General features: G+C 42.3%; 1 protein-coding gene across 2 annotated transcripts; it reads left to right on the top strand.

Moving 5' to 3' along the window:
- Window positions 1-14,794: 14,794 nt before the first annotated feature.
- On the top strand, window positions 14,795-20,921 carry LOC106382734. Of its 2 annotated transcripts, XM_048768614.1 has the most exons (4): window positions 14,795-15,045; window positions 15,140-15,352; window positions 15,685-15,742; window positions 17,111-20,921. In XM_048768614.1, exons 1-4 carry the CDS (start codon window positions 14,810-14,812, stop codon window positions 18,182-18,184), a joined length of 1,581 nt encoding a protein of 526 aa, XP_048624571.1. In that variant the 5' UTR covers window positions 14,795-14,809; the 3' UTR covers window positions 18,185-20,921. The 2 variants fall into 2 exon arrangements, with proteins under 2 accessions (XP_048624571.1, XP_048624572.1); XM_048768615.1 differs by lacking the exon at window positions 15,140-15,352.
- The last annotated feature ends 490 nt before the right edge of the window (window positions 20,922-21,411 follow it).

Genomic DNA, 21,411 nt, shown 5'->3' with positions numbered 1-21,411 from the left:
CTTGGTACGGCCCTGGATAGGCTGTCTAGTCCCTGAATCACTTGAAGGGGCGTGGGTGAAAGGATCAAGAGATTGTAGGTTTCTTGGATGGCGGATGGACTTCACCTTCGAGCTATGGATTGCTCAGAGGTTGTTTATGCTACTCCTGAGACACAGGGGCGTCCTGCTTGATGTCTAGGATGGATCACAGAAGATTAACTCTCCCTTAGTGTGATATAAACGTTCACCACTTGTGAACAAAGAAGACAGTGTCGTCTCAAGACTGGTTTGCACCAAAAAAAGTTTATTGATAAAAAGAATGATTCAAAGTTACATGGACGTGGTGCTGCTGTTTAAAAGCATAAAACATAAAACCCTAAGCCTAAACCAATGTGGTTTAGGAAAACCAAAACCAAATCCTATTGCTAATTGATTTAAAACACCAAACCGACTCCTAATGGGTTTATAAAGCCCAAAACCTCTTCCTAATGAGTTTACATAAATAATAAAACCAAATACACTTAAAATAGACCATAATGGTCGTGCATAATCATATTGGGCCAATCATAAACCAAGCTGGCTTGTCCTTCCACTTTTTGGGCCGATAAAGGCCTTTTTCGAACAACTCTTTCTTGGGCTCGATCCATCTTGTTCCAGGTCCGACCAAGCTGCTCCTTATGCTCATTTGGATGATAAAGGTCCTCGTCATGTTCCAGTTCCTGCTCTGGTTCTCAATCTTCCATTTCCAACTCAATTCTCGCATATGTCGGTTTGACCAGTCCATTTCTCGATCAGACTGAATCTCCCATTCCATTTCCTGTCTAACCAGCTTCATCCTATCCATTTCCTTGTCAATCAGGGTTGTCACAGGTCGTCCATGATTGTTTAAAGTCAGTCCATGCTTTATAAAGGCCACATCAAGGCCCATAGCCTTTTCTCGGTCCAGTACCTCATGGATCAAGCCTTTTAGCTTTCCATAAAGCTCATCAGGTCGTGTCAAGATCCATTTCCTAGCTCCTTCTCTCCTTGACTTCATGTTCTTTAGTACAGAGCTGATCAGGGTCACACCAACCAGAGCCAATTAAAATCGATCGACAGCCGTTGAGCGCCATTGATCAAAATTGGATCACTCGAGGATTAATCACGAAATTAGAAGACTTCATTTCCATAAAATGTATTAATTGCAACCTAAGCCCTTAGCCGTCTGTGAGGCTATATGTACTAGGGTTTTGTATCATTTTAGAGGCAGACTGGCCTAAAGACCTAGTTTGGGAGAAGAAGCATTTTGGCTACCATTAGAAGAGATTAGGAATGGAGAGATAGATCTGAGACTGCATAACAGAGGAGATCTTGAACTCCTTTATTTCTATTACTTTTATTTTATGTGTTCAATATTTCATTTGAGTTCTATTCAAACCATCATGACTTTGTCTCTCATGAATATGTCTGAGTAAACCCAATTGTAGATTTAGGTTTCTCATAAAGGTTGAAAGTATGTGCTGCTAATAAGACTGTTAAAAAGGTGGTTTGATTATTCTTTCATGCTTGTAAATCTTAATGCTAAAATTAGGATTGATCACCCTCATTTTAGGTCTTAGGATTAATTGAGATAACCAACTGTTACCCTCAATACCTGAAATAGCCATCATGATCTAACTGGCTAGATAACAACGAGATTTGGTCTAGAAAGTTAGAGAACATCTTCAAACCCTCTCGCAAGGCTTGCTAGAAGAACCGTCGATCGACGCGACTATCGTTGTTTTGATCGATTGTTTGAAAGGTGTATCGAACGATGTGCATCACGTCACATCGATCGACTCTTTCTCGAGATCAAAAGACGACAGTTGAGATCCGAGATCTAGTAAAGAAAACCTATCTGGGTTTACTATTGTTTGAGTTCAAAAACCGTCAAACCCTTTAGTCTAAACTAAGTTGCATGCTTTCATACCTGAGAATTTGCCTAAGTCTAGTTGTTTTCCCATCCTTAAAACAACTTCAACTTAAACAGCCGCATAATTGCGTTGTTCGACTCATCATTTACTGTTTTTAAACAAACAAACGTCTTAGTCTATCTTTATTTCTAATCCCTTAGATCTGTTGAGTAATCCTAGAGTCCTTGTGGATTTGATCCCTAAGTACTGCATCTAAACCTCTTATTTGAGAGAGTAATTCACTCCTTAGGGTAATTTGAGTGATATCAATCTGCACTCGGTAGGTGATAGGGGCTCATCGATCGATAGGCGGTGATGGCTGTCGATCGATATTAGCTTCTGAGTGTCGATTGACGTTGATGTTGGCATGTCGATCGATTCGGACTTTGTCAGGGCTGGGCGGATGTGGGTGTTTTGCTGCGAACTCCTCGTGAGTTAGAATCTTCACGGCATTGCAAGACGCGGTTGACTCCGTAGGCGTTGTCGATCGATGCTCTAGTACTCCTGTCGATCGATTTGAGTTGGTGTATGTTGATCGATGCTCGGTGGCTGGTGTCGATCGACACTAATGTGACCCGCCGAAACTCATCAAACTTTCTACCTCGAAGTCGCCTTCTTGCAGCTTCTCTTCCTTCACCACTTGCCAAAAGTCATCCTCAATAATGGCATTCACGTGGTACTTCATCACATCATCCCCTACTCCTCTTGCTGAAGCTTCCTGCCTCCTAATAGCATCTCCTGTCTGCACCACCTGTATCTCCATCTTCTTCACATGAGAGCTCAAAGTCTCAAACTTTGTGTTCAGGTTGGTGTAGACAGAATCTATCTTCCCATTGAAGTCCACAGTCATTCGCTGCTGTGCCTCAAGAACCCTATCGAGCATCTCCTCAATCTTGCTGTCTTGAGTAGGCGGCGGTGGCTTCTGGTAGTAGGAACTTCCAAAATTCATGTTGTTGTTGTAGCTGTTGTTGTAGGGTTTCTGGTATAGCGAGTTTTGGTTGAAGCTACTCCTATTTCCATATGAGTTTCTGTTTCCACCCTGGTTTCCTTGGAATCCAGCTCCACCGATGTAGTTTACTTCTTCTTCCTCTGCTCTACCCTCTACAGCTTCTGCATCTTCAACAAAGCTAACCTGCTTCTTGAGAAGCTTGTGAACACTGTCCAGTTTTGCCTTCACCTCATCCATCTGATCATTCCCAAAGATGGTGGCATATCTCTTCCTTTCAAAATCAGTGTTCTTGGTGTTGTTGCTGGATGCTAGGTTTTCAATCACCTTGACTGCCTCCTCTGGATTCCTGGTGTTGAAGTTTCCATTGCTGGAAGCATCAAGAGCCATCTGGTACTGCACCGCGATGCCTCTATAGAAAGTACTGAGTAGCAGTACTTCATTGAATCCGTGGTGTGTACAGTTTCTCTGGTAAGACTTGAATCTGATCCAAGAGCCTCTGAATGATTCTGCAGGCTCCTGAGTGAATGTAGCAATCTTGCTCCTCAAGTCTTCAGCACGCGCCTCATCAAAGAAATTGCATAAGAATGCATTCTTGATGTCGCTCCAGGATTTAAGAGATCCTGGTTGTAACTGCTTGAGCCAATGCAGAGCTTCTCCAGCAAGTGAATATCTGAAAAGCTTGCATAATAGGTAGTCCTCAGAGACTCCCTCGACTCTAATAGCAGAAATCAGATCCTCGAACCTCTCCAGATTGTCCATAGGATGCTTGTGGGATAGTCCATGGTAGGGTAGCTGTCCCACAAGTGTGTAGTACTGCGCTTTTAACTCAAAATCACTCTCAATGGTGGGAGGAAGGATGGATAATCTGTTGGTGTAGTAGCGATCTGGACGGTTGTTGTCGTCAGCCAACGTCCTGGGTTGCGCAGCCACATCTACAGGTAAGGTAGTACCTGTAGTAGTAGCATCGGGCTCAGGGATTGCAGCCCCCTGAGCATCTATTCTCTGACCTACTGCATTACGCAGATGACCCTCCTGGTCATGTAGGTCTCCATTGTTGTCCCGAATAAGTATCAAAGTCGCAACCATGTCTCGCGGTTCAATATTGATCCATGTCTGAGATGGAATGTCGATCGATGTCGGGTGAAGGGTATCGGTCGACGGAAGGCTTGTGTTGTCGATCGACAAGGGTGAGATGACCCTCCTGGTCATGCAGGTCTCCATTGTTGTCCCGAATAAGTATCAAAGTCGCAACCATGTCTCGCGGTTCAGTATCGATCGATGTCTGAGATGGAATGTCGATCGATGTCGGGTGAAGGGTATCGGTCGACGGAAGGTTTGTGTTGTCGATCGACAAGGGTGAGCGAGAATTGGTCGACGGGACTGGTGTCTGGGTCGATGGTGGTTGAGCAGAATCGAGCGACACGGAAGTGTTGTTGTCGGTTGATAGGGAGCGCGGTTCCTTACAGATCGTGCATTCCAAACTTGCAGGATCTGGTGAGAATATCAGCTAGGATTCCTTGTTGCTTCTGGTACTGCTGGGCACGTACCTGAAAATCCAAGAAAAAAAAATTATGTTTGAATACTTAACAAAAATTAGAAAATAGGCGATCAAAGCTCCCCGGCAACTGCGCCAAATTTGATACCACTCAAATTACCCTAAGGGGTGATTTATACTCTCTCAAATAAGAGGTCGAGTTGTAGTACTTAGGGATCGAATTCACACGGAGCTAGGGAACCTAGGGATTCTTATATGATTTGTTAAGCAAAGTTGTTTTAAGAGTTTTAAAAGTAAATTGTAGTTTTATATTGAACAAGTGTTTGTTCAATAGCAGGTTTTTTTGGGTTTTGGTGCTTAAAAAGGAAATAACTAGACTTAGGGTTTTTATTCAGGAAAGTTGGAATTATAATCCTATAGATGCCTAATGAGTTGCATGCATGATAATGTAAAGCTCAACTATTTGATGCTCGCGGTTCAGTATCGATCGATGTCTGAGATGGAATGTCGATCGATGTCGGGTGAAGGGTATCGGTCGACGGAAGGTTTGTGTTGTCGATAGACAAGGGTGAGCGAGAATTGGTCGACGGGACTGGTGTCTGGGTCGACGGTGGTTGAGCAGAATCGAGCGACACGGAAGTGTTGTTGTCGGTCGATAGGGAGCGCGCTTCCTTACAAATCGTGCATTCCAAACTTGCAGGATCTGGTGAGAATATAAGATGGGATTCCTTGTTGCTTCTGGTACTGTTGGGCATGTATCTGAAAATCCAAGAAAAAAAATTTATGTTTGAATACTTAACAAAAATTAGAAAATAGGCGATCAAAGCTCCCCGGCAACGGCGCCAAATTTGATACCACTCAAATTACCCTAAGGGGTGATTTATACTCTCTCAAATAAGAGGTCGAGTTGTAGTACTTAGGGATCAAATTCACACGGAGCTAGGGAACCTAGGGATTCTTATATGATTTGTTAAGAAAAGTTGTCTTAAGAGTTTTAAAAGTAAATTGTAGTTTTATATTGAACAAGTGTTTGTTCAATAGCAAGTATTTTTGGGTTTTGGTGCTTAAAAAGGAAATAACTAGACTTAGGGTTTTTATTCAGGAAAGTTGGAATTATAATCCTATAGATGCCTAATGATAATGTAAAGCTCAACTATTTGATCAACAAGTCTTTCGGCCCTTGTGGGCATTGACTTGTTCTCTATTAACTAGATCTATGATCTCAACTCTCGTTATATTGATCTATAGAAAGTGTCGATCGATATTCCAATGGGCGTATCGATCGATACACCTTTTGCACCGTCAATCGATTATTCAAGTGTGATATCGATCGACGCGCTCTAGGCAAGCTTTATGCGCAAGTTGAATGAATGCTTACTAAGCTCACTAGATCAGCTGTCACCTTGCTCATAGCGAGAAACATAGCTCTTTTTGAATGTTTTCAGGATGAGAATTAAGCTATGGCTTTTATCAATCAATCCAAAGGAAGGTTCTAGGTAGCTAATCTAGAAACATGCATTAATGAACAATCCTAAAGATGATTATCACAACTCAGCAATCTATCCCTCCTAACCTATTTAAACACTAAAATCTAACAAGCGAACTACTCAGACATGGCTAAGCAATTCATAACCATAGTTAAGTATAAAAACTTCATAGAATAATAAAATAGATATCAATGGAGTTCCAATCACAAATTATAACTTTGGATCTTCTCTCCTATCTATCAGTAAAACAATGAAACACAAGAAAAGCACGCTCTGCCTCTAATATGGGGGCAAAGCTTATATAATTAGGGTAAAAAATCGTCAGGGTCAATCTTGTAAAATAGTGAAATCTTGGGCTTCACGTCGGTTGTGACCAAACGGGCTTCCTGCGCGCTTTGCTGTAGATTGATACCATGTCTTGTGTATCGATCGATTCCAGCTCTCCAATATCGATCGATAGTCGATCTCGATGGTCATCTCGGGTGCTTGCTCCAAATATCTCCAAAATGCTCCAAAATCATCACTTATCTCCAAATCATTCCTGATCTTATAAATGTAATAAATAGACTCTATAATAATATAATTATTAATAAAAACACCTATAAACTATGGATGAAAATGGGTCAAATCCATAGTCTATCAATGACATAGAGGTTGGCGCTTCGGAAATCAACGTCGATCGATATTTAATAAAAGATGTCGATCGACAATCATCCTCCTTGAAGGAATGGGATCCCAAAAAGGCACCAAAGATTGAGTTAAAACAGCTGCCCGCTGGACTCAAATATGCTTTTCTCTATAAAGATTCATACCCAGTAATCGTGAACGCCAACCTCACCACTGGAGAACTTGCATTGTTATTAAATAAACTACGCAAATACAGGAAAGCCCTCGGGTACTCTCTCGAAGATATTCCTGGCATTTCTCCAGATCTGTGCATGCACCAGATTCACCTAGAAGACAGTTCGAAATCGTCAGTGGAACACTAAAGGCGACTGAACCCAAACTTGAAAGAAGTTGTTAAAAAGGAAATAATTACCTCTAGATGCCAGAGTCATTTACCCGATTTCGGATAGCAATTAGGTTAGCCCCGTGCATGTTTTACCAAAAAAGGGTGGAATCACTGCGGTGAAGAATGCAAAGACGAATTCATTCCCACGCGAACCATCACTGGACATCGAATGTGTATCAATTATAGAAAGCTAAACGCTGCTACCAGAAAAGATCACTTCCCTTTACCTTTCATCGATCAAACGTTGGAAAGATTGGTGAATCACCAATACTATTGTTTTCTTGACGGATACTCTGGATTTTTTCAAATCCCTATTCACCCTGACGATAAAGAAAAGACCACCTTTACATGCCCTTACGGAACATTCGCATACCGCAGAATGCCATTCGGTCTTTGTAATGCCCATGCCACCTTCCAACGATGCATGATGTCAATTTTTACTGATATGATAGAAGATTTCATGGAAGTCTTCATGGACGATTTCTCAGTATATGGATCCAGTTTCAAAAACAGTCTCGATAACCTATGTAAAGTTTTGGCAAGATGCAAAGAAAAGAATCTCGTTCTACTTTATGGTTAACAATGGAATCGTCCTAGGACATAAAGTTTCTGCTGCTGGTATAGAAGAAGATCTGGCAAAGATTGAGGTAATGACCGGCCTGCCGGCACCCACAAACGTAAAAGATGTGAGAAGTTTTCTCAGAAATGTCGGATTTTACAGAAGGTTCATACAAGATTTTAGCAAAATCGCTAGACCTCTCAACTCCCACCTCTGTAAAGAAGTTAAATTCGACTTCACACCAGAGTGCGTAAAGTCTTTTGAGGAAATAAAGAAAGCCTTGATTACCGCCCCCATCGTACAAGCACCTGATTGGAATCTTCCTTTCGAAATCATGTGCGATGCGAGCGATTTTGCTGTAGGAGCAATTCTGGGCCAAAGGAAAGACAAAAAGCTACATGCAGTTTATTATGCTAGTCGAACTCTTGACGAAGCACAAAGAAATTACGCAACAACAGAAAAATAACTGCTCTCCTTGGTTTATGCATTCGAAAAATTCCGTCAATACCTGGTCGGTTCTTAAGTCATCATCCATACTGACCACGCTGCAATTAAATACTTGATGCAAAAGAAAGACGCGAAACCACGACTCCTGCGATGGATCCTTCTACTTCAAGAATTTGACATCGAGATTAATGATAAAAGAGGAATAGAAAACGGAGTTTCATATCATCTTTCCCGGATAAGAATAGAAAATGACGTCCCTATCGATGATTTCTTACCAACTGAAAACGTTTACCAAACGGATTCGTTCATCGGGAATGTATGTCTCACTTCCGAGGACCTATCGATCGACGATAATGATGCAATGTCGATCGATTACGACAATACCAGGTCGATCGACGACAACGATAGTATGTCGAATGACACTTCAGATATTCTGAGCAAAGATACAAATCCCAAAACCCTCACCTTCGATATAAAATTTAATGTCACGCACAACAAGCTGTACCCTGACCGTGATTCCCCCGTAGATGAAAGTCTGCATCGAGAAGTGCATGTAGTCGGACAAGGTTCAAAGGACAGATCTTGTTACGCTGATATAGTAAACTATTTAGCTGCTGACATAGAACCGAACAGTTGAGAGGCTACACAAGGAAGAAATTTTTAAGAGAGGTTAGGAGATATCACTGGGACGAACCATATCTCTACAAACACTGCTCTGACGGCATGTATAGACATTGCATCGCCGAAACTGAAATACACGATATTTTATTCCAATGCCATGGATCCGATTATGCTGGGCATTTGCAACCTTTAAAACGGTATAAAAAATTCTTCAAGCAGGATTTTTGTGGCCAACCATGTTTCGTGATGCTCATGCATTCATAGCACAATGCGACAGATGCCAACGAAGGGGAAAAATCAGTAAAATATACGAAATGGAACAGAAGTCTATTCAAGAGGTAGAATTCTTTGATTGTTGGAGAATAGATTTCATGGGCCCTTTCCCTTCATCGTACGGAAATAAATACATCCTAGTCGATGTTGACTATGTGTCAAACTGGGTTGAAGCGGTAGCTTCCCCAACAAACGACACATCTGTAGTTATTAAGCTTTTCAAAAGCATTATCATCCCGAGATTCGGAATACCCCGAATAGTCATAAGTGACGGTGGTTCCCATTTCATCAACAAAGTTTTTGAAGAACAACTCCGTAAGAACGAAGTACACCATAGAGTTGCTACACCCTACCACCCGCAGACGAGTGGGCAGGTAGAAGTCTCAAATCGACAGATCAAAGAAATCTTAGAAAATACCGTGGGCACATTTAGAAAAGATTGGTCTAGAAAATTGGAAAATGCACTCTGGGCCTACCGGACTGCCTTCAAAACTCCTATAGGAACCACCCCATTTCTCCTGCTATATGGAAAATCAAGTCACTTACCGGTTGAGCTGGAACACAAAGCAGCCTGGGCCATTAAATTATTAAATTTCAACATCAAACCAGCTACCGAAAGGAGCCTCATACACCTTAACGAACTGGATGAGATTAGACATTTAGCCTATGAGAGTTCAAAGATATACAAAGAAAAAACGAAAGCATATCATGATAAAAAGATTATTTCCAAGCACTTCGAACCAAATGATCAAGTACTTCTTTATAACTCTCGGCTAACGCTGTTTCCCGGAAAACTCCGATCTCGTTCCTCAGGTCCTATTACTGTTGTGAATGCCAATCCCTATGGAGCCATTACGCTTATAAATAATAAAGGAGACGAATTCACGGTAAATGGCTAACGAGTACAGCACTATTGGGCTAAACCGCCAAATATCGGGCCTATAAACTTAGGCCCGCTTCCCGATAATTAGAAGAATCGAATATCGAGTCAAGCTAAGGACTAAATTAAGCGCTGAATGGGAGGCAGCCCATTTTTAGTTTTAAAATTTTTAGAATTTTTAGGAAAAAAAAAAGAAAAAAACACACAAAATTATCAGAAAACAAAACGCCTGTCGATCGATGACGACACCTCATCATTGATCGACATCGAATGAATAGACACGGGTTCATTTAAGTCGACACATAAGTCGACATTTGCACAAACCCGAAAACCCTACGAAAACATTCCCATCTCTTTTCTCTCTTGTTTTTCGCCCAAATCCGACGATTCTTGCGCTCAATCCGCCCGAATTTCAACCCTCTATCAGCTTAGATCACTTAAGTCATGCATCATCATGGTATGAGAGTAATTCACTCCTTAGGGTAATTTGAGTGATATCATGCGTCGATCGATGTTTGTCTCTGATCGTCGGCCTTTAGGCAGGTTCGATGGTCATCTACGAGCTTCCTCTCATTTTTTCTCTAAAATACACCCAAATCATCATTTTTCTCCGAACCACTCAGAACCTGTAAATGTGCTAAAAAGACTCCAATATATAATAAAGAGTTCCTAAAACACCTATATACAATGGCTAAAAATGGGTAAAATCCAAAGTATATATATCAACAACCTGAGAGAGAATTGGGTTATCACGAGTTCAACTCAGTAACAAAGGCAACATTAAAGAAGAGAAATATTTTTAAGAACAAAGATGCATATGCTTTTAATGAGTTTGGTTGTGCAGGATAATCGCGAACATGAAGGCCATTTGATGACCTTAATGGAGGAGTAAGGGACATGTTAGATCATTAATTCGGAGAAGAGACAAAAAAAAAATATTGTGGTCGTGAGGCACAAAGGAAGTTGCAGCTATTTCAAGCACAACATTATTACTACCAAAGCCCATCGTTCAAAGGAACACTGCCGAAACATGATAGATCAATCACTCATTGCAGTGATGCCAAACAAACATCTGAGGCTAGTCTACACAACAAACTTTAGAGGTGGGTGAGCCAAGAAGTTGTAAGCAAGAACGAGCTAACCAATAGCTTAGAACAAAAACCACTAATGTAAAGAGAGAAGATGAGAAAGAACATGAATGTTACATTCTCTCTTCTCAATATGAACTTGCTGTTAATAAAGTTTGTGATGAACTAACTTATCTTGAACCGGTGCAGCCGAGTAAGCATGTTTTAGTTCCACAGGTTTTATAAGAACACTCCGCAGAAGGAAAACCAGGTTGTTTACCACAAGATGAAGTGATGGAGCAGCTTCCAGCTTGGAGCCAACAACAATTGCTAAGTCATTGTCTTCTTACTTACAAAGCACTATAAGGAACTTCATATCATTAGTTCAATGCCTTAATTGTTTGTTATGGTGTCGTCTAAGGATGTAACACGTTTTGGTCTTGACAAAGTTAAAAAAAAATTGGGTTTCAAGCATTTTGATAACATAATTTATTCTTATAAGAAAATTGAACCAGATAAATCTTGCGACATAAAACATGTACATTGTGGTAAATACAACTATTCTGGTTTTTCTTTTTTTTTTTGTGGCTGGAGCAGTTTATAGGACATAAATGTTTTTTAGATAACAATGAAAATACATTAGAGCTAGCTTCGAACCAACAAGATTTATGTTTCTGAAAACGTTATGAATCATTTGCTAGCTTTAAAGAAATTTTTTTTGTTATGATCTTTTCTAAGCATAAAAAAAGTCTCTGATGATTTATTTGCAACCACATGTGCATGTAAAGAACTAATGGACAGAAATTTGCATGAACTTGAATCGTTTAGAATTGATGTTAGGCTTGATTTTTGTGAAATATGAAAAGGTTTCAAAACTTGAGCTTAACCATTTGTGTTCTGATTATGATAAATATTGGCATGTTTTGAGAACATTCTTTGAGAACAATGTTGTTTATAGATTTAATGACATTCTAGTGTACAAAACATTTTGTGATGATCATGAAGGACATCTAAAGTGTGTGCTAGATAATCTAGGGAAACAAAACTTGATTCTTGTTTTAAATAAGAATATGTGTTACATGTATGATGTTGGGTTTCTAGTTTCTGTTGTGAGTATCCAGGATATACAGGTTCAATATCATTGGAATGCAATGAAGAAGAGCAAGCACAATGCCAATCATTATGAGATAGGAAGCTGAAAGTGCTCAAGGAAGCACTATCCACTGATCCAAAGAAGAAATTCAGACTTGTTAAAAATCTTTCAAAAGGAGGAGTGAAGGACGTGGTCATCTTCGCAACTGATCAGGATGACCCAAGTTGGACAAATGAAGAGTTTAGAGAGGTCACTGACAAACCACATATCAGATGGAGGTATGGAGATCAGTTCACTTGACCACCTAATCTAAAAGAGCATTCAATTCGAACCAAAAGGATTTTGGTTCATAAACAAAGGATTGGATGAAAATTTTTCATCCCAATACCAATACAAAGGATAGGAATCAAAAAGCAGCTTGACAAAGTGGAGGAACACTTGGAGTCGGAAGCGCACGGAACCGGTCGGAAGCGTGTCGGAATCGTGATTCCAAAAAAAAAAAACAAGTTTTAGAAGCTTGATGGAACCGGTGATTCATATTTGGAAGCGTTAGAATCCAAAATTGGAATCGTACATAAACAATAAAAAAGAAACATTAAATTTTTATGTTTTATTTCCTTAACTGAATACTAATTAAAAATTGGAGCTGGAGAGACACGGTGATAAATGGTTGCTATCTTTCTTGTTCTTTCTACTAGGACCAGAAGATCTAACAAAGTAATTCTCTTTAATTTTTATATCTTTGTTCTATTTTTGTCTTTTACAAAACATGAACCTTTCTTTTGTATATGGTTCAATGATTGAACGGCTGGGGTGAAAATTAAATTTGGATTATGAAACTAAAGTTAATATCTCTTGTAAATATTAGTTGAAAATTTAATTATGAAATTAAATTTAATGTCGCTTGTAAATACTTGTTATCAAGACTTTAGATTTTGATTTGTGTGTGGTTTACATTAGACACTCTTACTTTTTCAGAAGTTTATTTTATTTGATGATTTAAATTATATATATATATATGCTTCCAACACGTATCCGCTTCTTATTTTTTGAAACAAATCGCTTCCGCTTCCACGTATCCGCTTCTGATTCCATGTAACATAGGTTACAACACTTTGTGTTTGAGCCCGGAGGGAGTCCTTGTATGAGGTCTAGAAAAATGCAAGATAAGCAGGTCATGCACGAGTTCAATGACCTAGAAGGTTCAGATTTGAGGACAAATCCTTTTGAATGAGAAGGGGGTGGTATGATATGGATCAGCCTCAACTTCAAGGGTTTGACGACAAGGCATGACTCAAGTAGACAATGGGCCAATGTACGACCTAATAGACTGAAATGAACTCAAGTAAGGTTTAATGGGCTAAAAGGAGTTCTAATAGGCTGATTCGTGAAGTTTGGACCGACAGAAGACAAAGTCACTGTTACAAACTTCATAGAGTGTGGAGGATCATTAGTTTGTCAGGAAATAGAATGGACAAACATGTTTGGATAGGAAATGGACTAGACAAGTAAAAATTATCGAAAAATGGACTGTCTGTGCAGAAATTGGCGAGAGGTGGATTGGAATGGAAGATAAAGATGCATGGATGGAAATGGATTATCAGGAGTATTTTCATTAACCAAACGAGCATGCAAAGCAACTTGGTCGGACCATGATTGAAATGGTACGAGCCCAATAAAGAAATGGTCGAAAAGCATTTATCAGCCCATAAAATGGAAGGACAAGCCAGCTTTGTCTAAACTTAGTCCAACAAGATTTAGAACTTTATTTATTTGGCTAAAAAGATTTAGGATTTTGATGTGTGCTATTTAAAGTGTAATTAATTAAATAGTTTTGGATTGACTTTGGTTATCCTAAACCAATTAGAATTATAAATATGAATAAGCCATGTAAATCAATTAGGATTAGAGGTTTGTTTGCACAAACCAATTTGAGTTATGACTAGGGCTTTCTTAAACATTAGGGACATGGGGTTTCTTTATATCTTGTAACCAACTGAGGTTTCGGATTCAACCATTAATCAATCTAAAAACTTTAAGCTAAAAAGCATGTTTAGTTTCCTTTGCTTTCTCTGTTCAGCATACCAACATTGACCATCACACTATATCATGATCCATCTCAGGCACTAGACAGGGTTATCAAGCGTTTAGAGAGTAGCAATGCATCCTATGAGCTACCACAACTCCAAGGATAAGGTTCGTCATCCATCCAAGAGTGCTAGTAGCCTCTTGATCACTTCACCCATGCCCCTTCAAGAGACCAGGCAGATCAGCCTACCTAGGGATGCACTATTATTTTATCAAAAGCCTTGAATTATTCTGCCCATGAGAGGTTTCACTCCTCATGCAATGACTCAAAATCCTTTGGTTACACACCTTTGTTTTGCAGATGATATGCTGATATTCTTTGACGGGAGTGAGAACTCAATGGCTTTTATCATTCAAGTCCTAAAACCTTCTATTTAGGGTCAGGGGTCGGTATAAATCTTGCTAAATCTGGTGTATATTTGGATGGGCAGAATATACAGGCCGCAAAATATTTGGCTGAACGTCTCAGTCTTTGTCGGGGGTCACTACCAATCTGTTATTTGGGTTCACCTCTCATGCCTTATAAGCTGAGACCGCAAAATTATTAACATTTGATTGATATAGTAAGGAAGAAGATTACCTTTTCGACAGTTAATAGATTTTCTTATGCTAGAAGATTGCAACTGATTCAATTGGTTCTATATGTAATATTTAACTTTTAAGCCTCATCCTTTCCGTTGTCAAAGGGTTGTACTGAAGATATTGAGAGATTATGCAGTGCTTTTCTTTGGAATGGAGGGTCTGATTCAGAAAGAGGTGCCAATATATCTTTGAATTCCGTATGTACACCTAAATCATCGGATGGCCTGGGTCTCCGTAAATTGGAAGCCTCTAACACGGTTTTTGGATTAATGCACATTTGGTTGCTCTTTGCACCTGATGGAACTGTTTGGGTGGCGTGGGTCAAAAATATATTCTAGCATAAAGAATGTCTTGGGGGCGGTGTAATGACCCCAACCCCAAACTATCCCCAAAGGCCATTTTGTCTTTCTTTAAAAGAGAAAGAAAGAAAGAAAGAAAGAAAGAGAAAGAGAGAGAGAGAAAGGGAGAGAGAGAGAGAGAGGGAGAGAGAGAGAGAGGGGGAGAAAGCTCACCAGAAGTCCTAGCCGGAGCCACCACATGCCAGACCGTTGAGCTCGCCACCACCATCATCCGCAACCAAAGGTAACCGGAAACCGCCATATTTTTGAGTTTAGTTTCGGCCGTTTTAGTAAATCGACCATAACTTCTTAACCGTTGCGAATCTCGTGCATCCAAGCCCATCATCGTGTTCCACTCATCGAGACGAAGCCGTAGACACCAACCGCGTCACGATCGGAGCCCGGACGAATCCGTACGCGCCTCCAGAAAACCGCCCTTCGCGCGCGCGTGAAACGCACGCGCCGCCGCCGGAAATCGTCACCACCGCAGCTCCGCCGCCGGACCACCGTCCGCCGCCGCAGCTCCTTCGTCGCCGCCGGCCAACTTTCCGGTAAGCCGCCGCAGCTCCGCCGTCGCCGCCGGTGACCGACACCGGTGACTCACCGGCGACTCGGTCAACTCGGCCAAGTCAACTCAGTGAGTCAACTCGGTTGACTCGGTTAACCGATCGGTTAGCCGGTTTAAATTGATTTCAATTCGGTTAGGTTAAACCGGTCGGTTAAAATCAATTGGAAATCAGTTAGGATAAACCGGATTAATTAATTAATTAATTAATTAATTAATTAAATCATTGATCTTTGACCAGCGGGTTGACTTTTCCGTAAATACCCGTTTTAAACCGTTCGAAAGGTGTTCTGACTCGAAATTTCGATCTGATTTCAGATTTGGAGTCCATTTGAGCAGCTGGAGTTCATATATACCACTTATCTTCATTGCTAAGGTGAGGGCTACTCCGTTAAATCCCGAGCTAGTTTAGTACTACCATTATGGAAAGTTTAGTTTCGAAACATGGATCCGTCTCTTTGAATCGAGTCTGTTTGAGAGTCTTGGTTGTTCATTATTGATATTGATTGTTAAACCGGAAATATGATAATAGAGGATTCAACGGTTGATTGAAATGATTGCTGCTAAAAACTGTTAATTATATATATGTATATATGTTAGTCCATGTGTTGAGATTGCGGGGTGCATAGGTATCTGCACTAGGCCGCGGAATTTGCGGGGTACAGAGACGTTTGTACTAGGCCGTGTGATTGCGGGGGCACATGACGTCTGTGCTAGCTACGCCTTGTTTGAGAGATCGCGGGGTACGGAGATATCTGTACTAGGCCGTGTGTTTAGCGGGGTACAAAGACGTTTGTACTAGGCTGCATTGTTTGAGATTGCGGGGTGCAGAGATTTCTGCACTAGGCCGTGGAATTGCGGAGGGTACAGAGTGGACTACTGTACTTACGACGCTTGTAGAATTATATTTATAGATATATATCCTTATGAAGGAAATGCGGTATGATATCATCGCATTGGTTGTAGCATGTCTAGTCCTCTAGACATATGTTGATTGTTTTGTGTGGTGTAATCGACACCGTGTTTGTTTCATGCTAGAGCTAGGCCTACATTTTAGTAGTGCTATGAACTGAGTCAGTGGTTTGCGGATTAGCATCCCATACCTCACTGGGCGATTCCCCTGTCGCTCACCCCTCCTTCTTTCCCCCTTTCAGGTGAGACCGACGAGCAGAAGTGATTATACCGGACCGGTGCTTTTGGGCTTTTACTACTATTGGGCTTTTGGGCATCTATCTTTTTATCGCTTTTATCGTTATCGGGCCTCTAGGCCTTTGGGCTTTTATCGTTTATGTTATTTCGTATTTCGGAGTCTCGGTTTATGTCGTACTTTATGTTTCAGATTTTATTTTATATTATGGAATTCAAGCGTGGATGTGGACTTTCAAATATTTATATATGGACATTTCAGATATTTGTACTTATCGAATTATTTTTACTATTTCGAAAGTGACGGGTGTCACATTTTGGTATCAGAGCTATTTACTTATCGTAACATTTTATTATGTAAATCGGGGTGTCACATTTTGGTATCAGAGCGGGTTCCGTCCCGGCTCCGACCCGGGATGGCAATTTTGGAGACCTTGGTTTATTCGGTTTAAACGATTTTAGACGATTTCAAAATATTTTTGGGGATTTGGGAACTTTGAAAATAAAAATAAATAGCACCTTTCCGTTCGGTATCACTCCTTCTTAAATGTTGGTAACCACAGATCGGCATAAGTTAACTTTTTCGCTTTTCCTTCAGATGGCGCCCAGGAAGAGAGTTGTTCGTACTCAGACTCCCAGAGTTGCTAGAGAGGCTGAGGATGAGCATGTCCAGCCCGCAGTTCCGCAGCAGGCGGCTCCGCCTATTGATCAGGATGCTTTGAGACAGATGGTTCAGGATGCGGCTAGGCAGGCTGCACAGGAGACAGTCCAGCAAGCTGCCCAGGAGGCTGCCCGAATAGCTGCTCAGGAGGTTGCCAGACAGATGGCTGCAGTACAGCAGGGTCCGCAGATTCGCATGCAGCAGGCTCCACCAGTTCAGGTTCAGCATTATCATCAGGTTCCACATCAGCCGGCTCCAGTCCAGCAGTACCCTCAGGTTCCTGTTCAGCCGGTTCCAGGAGTTTTTCAGGTTCCACCACCGCCACCTGCATTCCCAGTTCAGGTGCCCGAGGTTGATGAGACATTTATCAGGGTGTTGGGACAGATGAAGTATGTGAGTTTGGAGCATTTCACTGGAACGACGGAACCTACAGTTGCTCACGATTGGAAGCACAATTTGGATAAGTGTTTGAAGACCATCTCGTGCCCACCAAGGCTCAAGCTAAACATCGCTGAGTTGTATTTGCGCGGAGATGCATCAATCTGGTGGGATGGAGTGAGATTGATGCACCGTGGCGAGCTGACATATGATGATTTTCTTTACGCGTTCAACAAGAAGTATTTTCCGAGGGAAGCTTTGCATGAGAAGAAGAATGATTTCGAGCATTTGAGGCAGGGTGCAAAGTCTGTCAGGGAGTATGAGCGGGAGTTTAACCAGCTCCGCAGATTTGTGGGTAACAACATAGATGAAGAGGATCTGATCAGGAGGTTCTTAGATGGGATGCGAGTAGAGCTTCGTGGTAGGTGCAGTGTGGTTACCTACACCAGTTTGGAGGATCTGGTAGAGAAGGCGGCTGTGCAGGAGAAATGTATGGGTGGGGAGCAGAAGTTCTCCAAAGCAGTTCAGCCTAAGGCAGGAGGGGCTTCGGGGTCGCAGAAGAGGCCTTGGGAGCAGACTGTAGCACCCCGTTGTGGGCGTTGTCGTCGCCAGCATTTTGGAGAGTGTCTCTAGTGCTTTAACTGTGGTCTGGTTGGGCATATCTCGAAGAATTGTAGGAAGCCGCCACGTACTCAGGTTGCAGCGCCAGCAGCAGCAGTAGCACCAGCAGTGGCAGCGAGGAACTGTTACGGCTGCAACCAGCCGGGTCACATCTACAGAGATTGTCCGAGGAGAGGCAATGCAGCGCTTCCACCACCACCGAAGCGTCCAGCCATCGCTCCACGGGTCTTTACAGTTGGAGATCCCCAAGGAGTTGAACCGATAGCGGGTATGTGACTTTTTCATACTTGTTGTGTTTGAGTATTTTGGTTTGTGGTTGTCATGTGTAGTTAGCAAAATCTCGTGTAGGATCGGTTTCGGTTGGAGGAAAGTCAGCTCACACTTTATTCGACACGGGAGCCTCTAATAGTTTTGTGAGTCCACGCTTAGCCCAGTCTTGGCCTTTTCGGGGTGTCTTCGAACCGAAGGCTAAGAAGATTCAGACTGCCGGCACGGAAAAGTTGGGAGCAGTCGGCATTCATCGCAATGTACCAGTTATTCTTGGAGGAGTTGAGTTTCTCGGAGATTTGACGGAGCTGGAGATGAGCTGCTACGATGTTATACTTGGAATGGATTGGTTGTCACGACATCAAGTAGTACTGGATTGTCCGAGAGCGAGAGTCCATATCCCCAGAGTAGAAGGGAAGATCATATTCCAAGGGATTCTGACGCACCATGGAATTTCCATTGTCTCCATGTTGCGCGCAGATGAGCTACTGGAGAGAGGAGCAGAAGGATTTTTGGCGACCATTTCGATGGTTAAGGAGGATGGTCAGCAGGAGCTGCATGACATTCCAGTGGTTTCCGAGTACGAAGACGTTTTTGAGGCTTTAAAAGGGCCGCCACCAGCTAGAGCAGACGTTCTTGCGATCGAGGTGGAGCCAGGAGCAACACCAGTTTCACGAGCCCCATACCGCCTTGCACCAGCTGAGATGGCGGAATTGAAGAAACAGTTGGAAGAGCTATCGGATAAGGGATTTATCAGGCCGAGTACTTCACCGTGGGGAGCACCAGTGTTGTTCGTGAAAAAGAAAGATGGGAGTTTCAGACTTTGTATCGACTATAGAGGTCTGAACAAAGTGACCATCAAGAATAAGTATCCGCTTCCGCGTATTGACGAGTTGTTGGACCAGTTGCAGGGAGCTTCTTGGTTCTCTAAGATTGACTTGGCATCGGGATACCACCAGATTGCGATAGCTGATGGAGATGTGCGGAAGACGGCCTTCCGTACACGCTATGGGCATTATGAGTTTGTGGTGATGCCATTTGGATTGACGAACGCACCGGCAGCGTTCATGAAGCTTATGAATGATGTGTTTCGGGAGCACTTGGATAAGTGTGTGATCGTTTTCATCGACGACATTTTGGTTTATTCTCGGAGTAAAGAAGAGCATGCTGAGCATTTGAGGATTGTGCTGGATAAGCTTCGGGAACACCAGTTGTTTGCCAAGCTGAGTAAGTGTAGCTTTTGGCAGAGGAAGATTGGATTTTTGGGCCATGTGATTTCAGAAGTAGGAGTTGCAGTAGATCAGGAGAAGATTACCGCCATTTCAGAGTGGCCGACGCCAAAGAATGCTACGGAGATCCGCAGTTTTCTCGGTTTGGCAGGGTACTACAGGAAGTACGTCAAGAGTTTTGCTAGCATTGCAAAGCCGATGACAAAGCTGACGGGCAAAGACGTCAAGTTTGATTGGTCAAACGATTGCTCGAGGAGTTTCACTGAGTTAAAGCGACAGCTGACCCATGCGCCCGTTTTGGTACTCCCGAGGCCAGGGATACCATATGAGGTTTACACCGATGCTTCAGGCACTGGTTTAGGATGTGTATTGATGCAGGAAGGTCAGGTCATTGCATATGCATCACGTCAGTTGAGGCCTCACGAGGTCAACTATCCTACGCATGATTTAGAGTTAGCAGCAGTTGTATTTGCACTGAAGATCTGGAGATCATATTTATATGGGGAGAAGGTGAAGATCTTCACGGACCATAAGAGTTTGAAATATATCTTCACTCAGGCGGATTTGAATTTGAGGCAGCGTAGGTGGGTCGAGTTGTTAGCAGACTACAACCTGGATATTGCTTATCATCCGGGAAAAGCTAATCAGGTAGCAGATGCCTTGAGCAGGCGCAGGAGCGATGTTTCAGGAACCAAGGAGGTTCAAGAGTTTACTAGGACACTTGCTAGTCTCAGATTGTGTGCCACTACCGTGGAAGGTGAGGCAGTTGGCCTCGAGGCTGTGGAGCAAGCAGATTTGTTATGGAAAGTGCGTAAGACTCAGGATGCTGATGAGGCTTTGTGTAAGCAGATCGAGATTGAGAGTATTGGATATCATACAGCTTCGAGTGGGATGTTCATGTATCGGAACCGGGTTTGTGTGCCTAATGATGAGTTGTTAAAAAAGGAAATCTTGCAGCAGGCACACCACTCGCGTTTCTCTATTCATCCAGGAAACACCAAGATGTACAAGGATCTCAAGCGTTATTATCATTGGCCTGGTATGAAGAGGGATGTTGCTTCATTTATATCGCAGTGTCAGACGTGTCAGATGGTCAAGGCCGAGCATCAGGTGCCTAGCGGGTTATTGCAGAACCTGCCACTGCCAGAGTGGAAATGGGACATGGTAACTATGGATTTTGTGACGGGGTTGCCAACCACCTTAGGTGGAAAGAATGCCATCTGGGTAATCGTGGATAGACTTACCAAGTCAGCCCATTTTCTAGCTATTAAGAAGACGGACAGAGCTGATCAGTTAGCACAGACTTACATCAGCGAGATTGTGAGATTGCATGGAGTTCCTGTCAGCATTGTATCAGATCGAGATACAAAGTTTACGTCCGAATTTTGGAGAGCCTTCCAGAAGGCGCTTGGGACGAAAGTGCATATGAGTACGGCTTATCACCCGCAGACAGACGGTCAGTCAGAGAGGACGATTCAGACTTTGGAGGATATGGTTAGAGCTTGTGTTTTGGATTGGGAAGGAAGTTGGGCAAAGTACCTACCCCTAACAGAGTTCGCCTACAATAATAGTTATCACTCGAGCATTAAGATGGCACCATATGAGGCTCTTTATGGTAGGCCTTGTCGCACACCGCTTTGTTGGACCGAAGTGGGGGAGCGACGTGAGATAGAACCTGCAATGGTTCAAGAGACAGTTGAGCAGGTTGAGATGCTTAAGATGCGGCTTAGGGAAGCCCATGAC

This window comes from Brassica napus, chromosome C9, assembly GCF_020379485.1.
Source record: "Brassica napus cultivar Da-Ae chromosome C9, Da-Ae, whole genome shotgun sequence".
NCBI classification, from domain to species: Eukaryota; Viridiplantae; Streptophyta; class Magnoliopsida; order Brassicales; family Brassicaceae; genus Brassica; species Brassica napus.
Note: the sequence above shows the minus strand (reverse complement) of the source record. Positions and strands in the feature narration are given on the sequence as shown.